This window comes from Topomyia yanbarensis, unplaced genomic scaffold (genome assembly GCF_030247195.1).
Source record: "Topomyia yanbarensis strain Yona2022 unplaced genomic scaffold, ASM3024719v1 HiC_scaffold_62, whole genome shotgun sequence".
Taxonomy (NCBI): Eukaryota; Metazoa; Arthropoda; class Insecta; order Diptera; family Culicidae; genus Topomyia; species Topomyia yanbarensis.
In genome coordinates this window covers 51548-62959 of record NW_026683847.1, presented here as the reverse complement: position 1 = coordinate 62959, position 11412 = coordinate 51548, and the positions used below count along the sequence as shown (strand labels likewise).

The following is an 11412-nucleotide window of genomic DNA, read 5'->3' as shown; positions in this document are numbered from 1 at the left end:
GGCCGTCCTGCGAGCGCCCGCGTGGCTGCTGCTGACGACGGTGGGGTTCGGGAACTGGTGACAATGGTGGCTACGCTATTTCTCTGGTGGGTTGGCGGGTTCTTGACGGCGTTGGTGGAGTCTAATGGCGGCTGCTGGCGTCTTCCCTCATTGACGAGTATCGACAGGCCCAGGACGATACCGGAGTGACCGTGCCGAGAAGGGTAAGTCCTCCTTAGCGGTTATGGCCCAAGGCCAGAGGACGATCGCTGGTCTTTGACGGGTTAGACGTAGCAAGCATCCAGGGCTCGCTAGGCCGAATCGTGTGCTGCCGGGTGGTTATGATTGCGTCACCCAAGGCACGGGAAATTTTATATGAAATCAAAAAAAAGGCCCTGAACAAATGTGTCACCTCTCACCGATAATTTTTAATTTATTCAAAACTCACTCCACTTCAAGGATGTTAAGCACACGAACGCCAGATTATGTCTGAACGTTGGTGGGCTCATCAAGTAGTCCAAAAGTCTTAGGTGGCGAAGCATTTTGGCGGTTTTTCACGGCTTTCTGGGTGCGAACTTTGGGAGTGTCGCGCTACCATTTTTCGCCTGCCGTATAACAGATTTCCTCCCCCTTTCATTATCTGTTATACGGTTTGGTGTTCGTTGGTTTTACCACCCACTTGTACCCACAGTGTTGTTTTAGTGTGTTGACAATTATTTGTGTTCATTCTTATCCTACTAATCCTAATTTTAACAAATAACTTTTAGTATTTACATTTTATTCGTACTAACCCTACTAACAATTAACCCTTATATTATTTAGAAACGTGACAGTACATTAAACATTTAGGCACATACTTAAAATAAACAGAGGACTTTGTAACAAACGGTTACAAAACTGGTTCCAATCCGGGAAGATCGAATCCAAGTTTTGTTTTTTTTTTTTGGTCACTTCACGCGGAATAACCTATATTTAAGCTATTTTTGAAGTAGGCTAAAATTTGAGAGGTGGTTAACCCTAGACCCCCCAAAAAAGGTCCTATTAACTGCAATGATCGAATTTGTACTGTAATCAGACATTCTAGTTGAAATTTTGAATTTCTTTCGACACACCCGGATAATCGAATCCCCGGATAATCGAGTCCGACCTGTACATCATTCGGACATCATAGGGTTACCAGTTTATATGGAATTTGCTGTGTGACCGCACTCTTCAACCCGAAACTCCGGAGCCGAAATTCCAATCAATTAAAAATTCAAAAACGTCTTATGGAAGCGCTATGCCGTTCATTTGAAACTAAGTTTGTGCAAATCGGTCCAGCCATCTGTGAGCAATTTTAGTGACATTATTTGACACATACATACATATACCCATACATACGCACACACAGACATTTTTCGAATAGTACGTGACGTAGCACCGAGTCTGAGCCGTCGGGGCGCCTGTGAACTGGAAGTCAAGCTTCACCGGAATCGCCGGACCGATCTCGATACCCTAGCGGGTAGCTCGTGAATAGGCTAGATCCACCACCGGGGACTAGAACGAGTAGATCGGGACGACGCGGAGAGCTAAATGGCTCACAGAAACGACCATCGGTATCAGGAGAAATCTACCGCTCGGTTTCGAGAGAACCGGGAAATACTTCGTCGTAGTAGGCTAAATCCATTGTCGGAGACTAGACCGAGTAGTTCGTAAACAGGTAAGGGCGGGAGCTGAATGGCTGATCGGGAAAGTAGAGCGAAATGAAACAGGAGTAGGGGAGAGAGGGTAACAGTGGATCAGCAGGAACTATGAAACATTCGCAATAAAATCACAATGCATGATCGGAATCGTCTGATTCCCTCATATTTCACAATTTCTAATTCTTTACACGTGTTGCTATATTTTGGAAGAGATCTGATAACTCTATCTCTTTTAATGGATATTTGTTTGTTTTGTGATAGCCAGAGTAAATTTGCAATGATAAACATTATTCCATCTTTATGAATTACCATTCATTGAATAAATGTTTAGTCTATTGCTATTTATAGCAAATTTTATGCTCAACATTTGCCGCGAACAAAGTTTTTTGGTAACTACTCATGGTTCTGTGTGATTTCACAATTTTCATGAATAGACCCATTGGGTAACTTTGAAACGATGGCGTATGGGGAACAGTGATTTTTGTTTGTTTTTGTGGTCTGTCTCAAAATGTCAATGGGTTCCGATTTTCAACACTAAACACTACTCATTTGGTGCAAAATTAGTAAATTTGGCCAAATTTTGTAGAAATTGTCCCTTATTTCAGGATTGCAGCTAATATGCAAATATGGTGGTTCGATGTTACCCGATGATATAGTGGATTCTTTCGTAAACAAACGATTTTCGCCTCAATATAACTTTAATTCAAAGCGTTAGGATCATTCTTCGTCAAAACAAAAGAATAAAATTTATAAGTAGAATATTTCACTATAGACGACATCGTGTTTCATAGTTCCTACCCATGGGGCACACTGATACATTTTACCACCAACTGTTTATTATCCAAAAAATGTTATTTCCCGTGAATTTTACCAGCTGGAAAAAATATATGGATTAGATAACAACATAGTGGCACTATGTATCACTTTTGATTACACAAATAACATGTATTATCATCAAAATTTAATTGTAGAAAAAATGTGTTTCATTGTTACCCTCTCTCCCCTACCAAGTTTCGACTCACAGCCAGCTTGCCGACTGCCATGCAGAAATTGCCAGTCTGTTTGGAAGGTGGAGAACTGGTGGCGTTTCGAGGAGTGGGGCTTTAACCATACTGAAGGAACCAACTACGAAGTAGTAGAATTAGAGTGGGTGCTAGGCACATAAAAACCCCTCTCCGAAGTAAGGCCGAAAGGTAGTGCCGGGGAGGAATCAGGTTCTGGGCAAAATCAATTGTTTTTAATAAGATGTTTGACGACTGGTTACGGAATATTCACTGATATTTACAGCTTTCTCAGTCTATTATACTTAAGCAAACGTTATATTTATAGATTGCCCGACGTTTCGGCCGTTTTTGATGGCCTTTTTCAAGGGAAAACTGGAAAATTTATTCATGTCATAGTGAGTAAAAGGAAAACAGAAAGGTACAAAAAGGGGGGACATTGACATTGTGAACTTACACTAATTTACGCGTTTTTGTCGAATTCGCTGATTGCCAACGATGGGAGGTTTGGGAATTTTGCACGAATTTTTCTGGTCGGAAATATGGGGATTTTTCGCAATAAAAGTCATCTGGGTGCACTATTGGTCACGGAGCTCGATATGCACATCCACCGGTTTACAACGTATGATTTAAAGATGGTGACCCGAAACGGTAACTATCTATCATGGGCCAAAAGTGTTCTATTACTTGTGTCTGGTTCGGAAGCTTTATTGCGGCGAGTATTGGTAGTTCTGAGTGTATGTAGAATGCCTGCGTAAGTTGTGTTGAGCCCGTCCACATCGGTGCGATGATTTACGGTGTTGAGTGTGTTCGTGATGTGGCACATTTCTAGTATCGGGAGAGCCGTCGGTCGATAGGTTCTGTCAATAATTTTGGCTTTGGTAAGATCGAAGGTATGGTTGTGTTGTATCATGTGTTCGATGAGGGCAGTCTTCTCTCCGAGACTGATCAGCTGTTCGTTGCTGTTGGTCGTACCATCAGCTATCAGTTTGTGGTACTGGTTAATATTGCTTTTATGGCCATATAGCCTGGTTCTAAGCTGGTTGCGTGTCATGCCCAAATAACTCATTGTGCAATTATCGCATGACAGGCTGTAAATGATATTAGACTGCAGCAATGGGTCAACCGAGTCTTTTGTGTTTGGCAGTAGTTTTGATACTGTGTTGATAGGCTTTGTAGCTATTTTTACATTGGGATAGTCTGGTTTGAGCATTTTCGCTATGGATGTACTGAGTGTTGGCACGTGCGGCAGGGATCTATATATCTGTTCGTTCGGTGGGTCTGTTGGACTGTGATTGCATGTTGATATGCTTTGACTGTGGTTTCTTATGGTTAATGGTGCAATGTTGGAGGCATCTTCGTGCGTGGTGTTTTTAGACCGTTGTATGAGCCTGTTTATGAGTGTGGCGGGGTAATTATTACGGCGGAGATGCTGGAAAATTGTATGCTGTATGTTGGTGGTATTATCCGTAGTGAGTCGAGTTACTCTTTCGATAAAGTTTTTGGCTACGTTCATCTTCATGGAAAGTGGGTGGAATGAATGGTAATTTAGTAGCCTGCCTGATGCTATCGGTTTTGCGTACCATTGAGTGGATAAAGTTTGGTCCGAATTGCGAATTACAAGTGTATCTAGGAACGGTAGTTTATTGTCGGATTCCTCTTCTTTTGTGAATTGTAGGTTTGAATTGTATGCGTTAAATGTATCGAGCGTAAGTGCTATTTTGTCTTTCGGGAGAGTCAAAAATAAATCATCCACGTATTTACGAATGACGGGTATAGCAAACGGCAGTAGTTTAGTGGAGGTTTGCAGTAAGTTCTCCATCACGATATCGGCTAAAATGGGAGATAGGGGGCTGCCCATAGCGGTACCGAATGTTTGCACGTAGTGTTTGTCTCGAAATCGAAAGTAACTGTTTTTGGTGCAAAATTCCACTAGTTCGAGAAACAAGTCTAAGTTTATATCAGTGTACTTTTTGATGTTACACCAATCCATGATTATGTCGTGGGTGGCAAGTTCGATAGGAATGTTTGTAAACAGCGACACGACATCGAACGATACTAGGACGTAGTCAGGCGGGAGAGTGATCTGGTTTATGTACTCGGTGAATTGGAAACTGTCCGATATATTGTACTCGCTTTGCTGTGATCTTTTAAGTATGTTGGCTATATATTTGGATAATTTGTACGTTGGTGCTGTGATGTTTGGGACAACTGGGCGTAGTGGTAGATTGGGTTTCAAAAACGGCCGAAACGTCGGGCAATCTATAAATATAACGTTTGCTTAAGTATAATAGACTGAGAAAGCCGTAAATATCAGTGAATATTCCGTAACCAGTCGTCAAACATCTTATTATAACCTCAATATGGCTAGCATACATAGTGGATTTTTTATGCTTATTGACAACAATTTTGGTCACAACACAGTACAACTTTTCAAAACGTACGCGCAGCTCAACACCAAAATGTGTAACATGACGGTACGTAAGGACTTTTTGATAAAATGCCGTAAAACGGGAGTTTTCCCGTCACACATAGTGAACTCATTGAAGTGTATCCACCCGTTGCTCGAAGAACGGAGCCCATATACGCATAAGCTTCAACGAATAATCGATCGTTTCAAGAAAGCAATTCTAAACATCGAAATCCAACATACATTCTACAAAATAAAGTGCTTAAAACAGGAGTTACAGCAAATACAGATACAGCTTACTATCTTCACTACCAACGACATTGCAACACGATTTATTACCACACAGAACCAATCTTTCGATAATCGACAGGAGTTACAGAAACGGAGGACAAATAAAAAGCTCGCAAAGTTATTAGAAAAAACAGCACCACTGGACAACAGCACACCAAAATACCAAGATAAAACCATACTAAACGCCACTACCGTAACAGTTCCATCGGACACTCTGACACTGCTCAGCCTTGGACCAAAATTTTCCCTACCAGTTACCAGTCTCAACCATGTTCCATTCTATCACATGCTAGCCGACGTTGAAGCCATCCTACGTGTTTCGCCAGACCAAACCACACAAGATCGCAACAGATGCCAGATAGCAACGCAAATCCAGAACTATATCTCCAATTCCAAACATAATACACACAAAACCCCGCTTCATAATTTCTGCAAACATGCAGCGACGACCACCGCAAAATTTCTCGCAGACCACCAAGACATCTACATACTTGAAGCTGACAAAGGCAACAGAACCGTCATAATGTACAAACATGAATACGACCGCAAAATGACCTTGTTGCTAAACGAACCTAATTATCGAGTTGTTTCCAAAGATCCAACACCATCCGTCCAAAGACAGACCAACTCGCTCATCACCAGACTACTCAATCTGAAGCTAATCAACTCTCAAACATCCATCCGGCTAAAATCAACCACTTCCGTATGCCCTCGTATATATGGACAACCCAAAGCGCACAAACCCAATCTACCACTACGCCCAGTTGTCCCAAACATCACAGCACCAACGTACAAATTATCCAAATATATAGCCAACATACTTAAAAGATCACAGCAAAGCGAGTACAATATATCGGACAGTTTCCAATTCACCGAGTACATAAACCAGATCACTCTCCCGCCTGACTACGTCCTAGTATCGTTCGATGTCGTGTCGCTGTTTACAAACATTCCTATCGAACTTGCCACCCACGACATAATCATGGATTGGTGTAACATCAAAAAGTACACTGATATAAACTTAGACTTGTTTCTCGAACTAGTGGAATTTTGCACCAAAAACAGTTACTTTCGATTTCGAGACAAACACTACGTGCAAACATTCGGTACCGCTATGGGCAGCCCCCTATCTCCCATTTTAGCCGATATCGTGATGGAGAACTTACTGCAAACCTCCACTAAACTACTGCCGTTTGCTATACCCGTCATTCGTAAATACGTGGATGATTTATTTTTGGCTCTCCCGAAAGACAAAATAGCACTTACGCTCGATACATTTAACGCATACAATTCAAACCTACAATTCACAAAAGAAGAGGAATCCGACAATAAACTACCGTTCCTAGATACACTTGTAATTCGCAATTCGGACCAAACTTTATCCACTCAATGGTACGCAAAACCGATAGCATCAGGCAGGCTACTAAATTACCATTCATTCCACCCACTTTCCATGAAGATGAACGTAGCCAAAAACTTTATCGAAAGAGTAACTCGACTCACTACGGATAATACCACCAACATACAGCATACAATTTTCCAGCATCTCCGCCGTAATAATTACCCCGCCACACTCATAAACAGGCTCATACAACGGTCTAAAAACACCACGCACGAAGATGCCTCCAACATTGCACCATTAACCATAAGAAACCACAGTCAAAGCATATCAACATGCAATCACAGTCCAACAGACCCACCGAACGAACAGATATATAGATCCCTGCCGCACGTGCCAACACTCAGTACATCCATAGCGAAAATGCTCAAACCAGACTATCCCAATGTAAAAATAGCTACAAAGCCTATCAACACAGTATCAAAACTACTGCCAAACACAAAAGACTCGGTTGACCCATTGCTGCAGTCTAATATCATTTACAGCCTGTCATGCGATAATTGCACAATGAGTTATTTGGGCATGACACGCAACCAGCTTAGAACCAGGCTATATGGCCATAAAAGCAATATTAACCAGTACCACAAACTGATAGCTGATGGTACGACCAACAGCAACGAACAGCTGATCAGTCTCGGAGAGAAGACTGCCCTCATCGAACACATGATACAACACAACCATACCTTCGATCTTACCAAAGCCAAAATTATTGACAGAACCTATCGACCGACGGCTCTCCCGATACTAGAAATGTGCCACATCACGAACACACTCAACACCGTAAATCATCGCACCGATGTGGACGGGCTCAACACAACTTACGCAGGCATTCTACATACACTCAGAACTACCAATACTCGCCGCAATAAAGCTTCCGAACCAGACACAAGTAATAGAACACTTTTGGCCCATGATAGATAGTTACCGTTTCGGGTCACCATCTTTAAATCATACGTTGTAAACCGGTGGATGTGCATATCGAGCTCCGTGACCAATAGTGCACCCAGATGACTTTTATTGCGAAAAATCCCCATATTTCCGACCAGAAAAATTCGTGCAAAATTCCCAAACCTCCCATCGTTGGCAATCAGCGAATTCGACAAAAACGCGTAAATTAGAGTAAGTTCACAATGTCAATGTCCCCCCTTTTTGTACCTTTCTGTTTTCCTTTTACTCACTATGACATGAATAAATTTTCCAGTTTTCCCTTGAAAAAGGCCATCAAAAACGGCCGAAACGTCGGGCAATCTATAAATATAACGTTTGCTTAAGTATAATAGACTGAGAAAGCCGTAAATATCAGTCAATTGTTTTTAGCGGGTCGAGTGATGGCAGCCCAAACCCGTTCCCTGAGACATTCGGGTTTTTGTACTGTTTTTCCCGTCTTAGGGTTTTTTGAAATTTTTTAATGCTCTCAAAAAAAAGACATTTTACGATGTTGACGAATTGAATCGAATGGTACATGCCATTCGGCCCTCCGGGCCTCGGTTGGCAAATCGATTTTTGGAGTGATTGCATATCCTTTCTTTGTATGAGAAAGGTAAAAATTATAAGCACGATCAAGAGTTACTAAATATGTATCATGTGAGTTTACTGAGGACATCAGTTTAATTTCTGTTTCAGTATTTCCCACCCCCAATTTTGATATTAGCGAATGAATTGAGTTGGATAGTCTATCGGTCCAGGCGAGGCGATAATTCAAACATTCTTTTTACAAAAATTATTCACGAAATGGGAATGCAAATAGTTCTGCTGCAATAGTTGTGACAAGTAGAATTCAATGCCAGTTTTACCACACCTATAAATCGTCTGCCAGACAAGAATTTTTTTGTTGAACTTCGCATATTCGTGTGTGTTCTTGGATGATCGCGCGGACCGTGATGCTTAATTTTCGCTGTAGGGATCAGATGCTAGATGACAGTGAGGTCTCCCATATCACTAGAGTTCCAACTCATGTCGTAATGGAACTTGGTTTCTAGAGGACATATTTTTTTCTGATTGGCCCAACTGAAGGTATGGACCTAGGTTGCTAGGGATGAGAGTAGGGACTTCCAGACGTAACCGATGCATTTTCTATCGAGCATGGGCGTTTGTAGTTTCACTCTTGAAAATTTGTAAGTGCTAAAACGTTCATTTAATTACCGGGGTGTTTTAATGTTGGCAAGATTGCAGGCGTAATTTTGTGTGTATGATTGCAATTGCGTTTTCGCGTTTGTGACCAGGTTTGTGTTATCGCGATGGCCACAAGCGTTTGCACGTTTCGAATGAGCGAGATTGTGAGTGTATATGAGAGAATATGATAGAATATGCAATTGCTTGTGTTAGTGAGTGTTAGTATGAGTATATTATTTTTGGTATTCATTCAACATCAATTTCATGATAACACTGAATCAACAATTTACCTCCACAATACTCGATTTGTAGCTACAGCTCTCCAACGTCGGTTACGCCCAACACTCGCCAAATCACGTTCCACCTGGTCCGCCCATCGAGCTCTCTGCGCTCCTAGCCTTCTTGTAACAATCGGATCATTAGCGAACACGTTGCAGGATTGTTGTCCGGCATTCTTGCAACATGCCCTGCCCACCGTATCCTTCCAGCTTTGGCCACCTTTTGGATACTGGGTTCGCCCCAGAGTACAGCGAGCTCATGGTTCATCCTTCGCCGCCACACACAGTTCTGCTGCACACCGCCGAAGATCGTCCTTAGCATCCGTCGCTCAAAAACTCCTAGCGCTTGCAGGTCCTCCTCGAGCATGGTCCAACTCTCGTGCCCGTAGAGAACCACCGGTCTTATAAACGTTCTTTACATGGTGCATTTGGTGCGGGGGTGAATCTTTCTCGATCGCAATTTCTTCTGGAGCCCATAGCAGGCCCGACTTCCACTGATGATGCGTCTTCGGATTTCACGGCTCACGTTATTGTCAGCCGTTAATAAGGATCCTAGGTAGACAAAATCCTCCACTACGCCGAAGGTATCCCCGTCAATCGTAACGCTGTTTCCTAGCCGGATCCTGTCGTTGTCGGTTCCGTCAACCAGCATATACTTTGTTTTGGACGCATTTACCACCAGTCCGACCTTCGCTGCTTCGCGTTTCAGGCGGGTGTTCAGGTCTGTCACCGTTCCAAACGTTCGGGCGTTAATGTCCATGTCGTCCGCGAAGCATACAAATTGGCCGGATTCCGTGAAGATCGTGCCTCGGCTGTTGAGCCCGGCTCATCCCATCACACCTTCCAGAGCGATGTTGAATAGTAGACACGAGAGTCCATCACCTTGTCTCAGTCCCCGTCGAGATTCGAATGGACTAGAAAGTTCACCCGAAATTCTTACGCTGTTTTGTACACCGTCCATCGTCGCTTTGATCAGTCGATTCAGCTTCCCGGGAAAGTTGTTTTCGTCCATGATTTTCCATAGCTCTACGCGGTCGGTACTGTCGTATGCCGATTTGAAGTCGATGAACAGGTGATGCGTTGGGACCTGTTATTCACGGCATTTCTGAAGGATTTGCCGTACTGTGAAGATCTGATCCGTTGTCGACCGGCCATCGATGAAGCCGGTTTGATAACTCATTTACTTTAGGTGATAGACGATAGGAGATGATCTGGGATAGCACTTTGTAGGCGGCATTCAAAATGGTGATCGCTCGGAAGTTCTCACACTCCAAATAGTTGCCTTTCTTGTGAATGGGGCAGATCACCCCTTCTTTCCACTCCTACGGTAGCTGTTCGGTTTCCCAGATCCTGACTACTAACCGGGGCAGACAAGTGGCCATCTTTTCCGGGCCCAACTTGATGAGTTCTGCTGCGATACTATCTTTGCCAGCTGCTATATTGTTCTTGAGCTGTTGGATGGCATCCTTAACTTCCCTCAACGTGGGAGTTGGTTCATTCCCGTCCTCAACTGCACTGCCGTAGTCAAATCCTCCTTTGCTTTGGTCATCTGTACCTACATTCTCCTCGCCGTTCAGGTGCTCGTCGAAGTGCTGCTTCCACCTTTCGATCACCTCACAGTTGTCCGTCAGCAGGCTCCCGTCCTTATCCCTACATATTTCGGCTTGCGGCATGAAGCCTTTGCGGGATGCGCTGAGCTTCTGGTAGAACTTCCGTGTATCTTGAGAACGGCACAGCAGTTCCATTTCATCGCACTCCGCTTCTTCCAGGCGGCGTTTTTACTTTCGAAAGAGGTGTGTCTGCTGCCTCCGCTTCTGTTTGTATCGTTCCACATTCTGTCGGGTTCCATGCTGCAGCATTCTTCTCCTCCAAAACCGCTCAGCACTCCTCGTAGAACCAATCGTTCCATCGTCTCCGTTCCCCGTACCCGACAATGTACTCAGCTACGTTGTTGATGGCTGTTCTCCAGCAGTCCTCTAGAGGGACCACGTCGGGCTCTCCTTCGTCCGGCTGCGCATATACAGTGGCGACATCTTGTTGCTTCAGTCGCACCAGATCGTATCGAGGCGGTCGTCGGTACCGTACATGATTAATGACGGATAGTTTTGGGCACAATTTAACAATCACCAGGTAGTGGTCAGAGTCGCTGTTAGCGCCACGATAGGTCCTGACGTCGATAATGTCGGAGAAGTGCCGTCCATCGATCAGGACGTGGTCGATTTGCGATTCCGTCTGTAGCGGTGATCTCCAGGTGTAACGA

At 43.6% G+C, this 11412-nt stretch overlaps 1 protein-coding gene across 1 annotated transcript; it reads left to right on the top strand.

Moving 5' to 3' along the window:
- Positions 1 to 5124: 5124 nt before the first annotated feature.
- Positions 5125 to 7651, top strand: LOC131696034 (uncharacterized; the record flags this gene model as incomplete). The annotated part of the gene is made up of 1 exon (XM_058984564.1): positions 5125 to 7651. A coding segment is annotated over exon 1 (2527 nt), but the record flags the coding sequence as incomplete, so codon positions are not given.
- Between the last annotated feature and the right edge of the window lie 3761 nt (positions 7652 to 11412).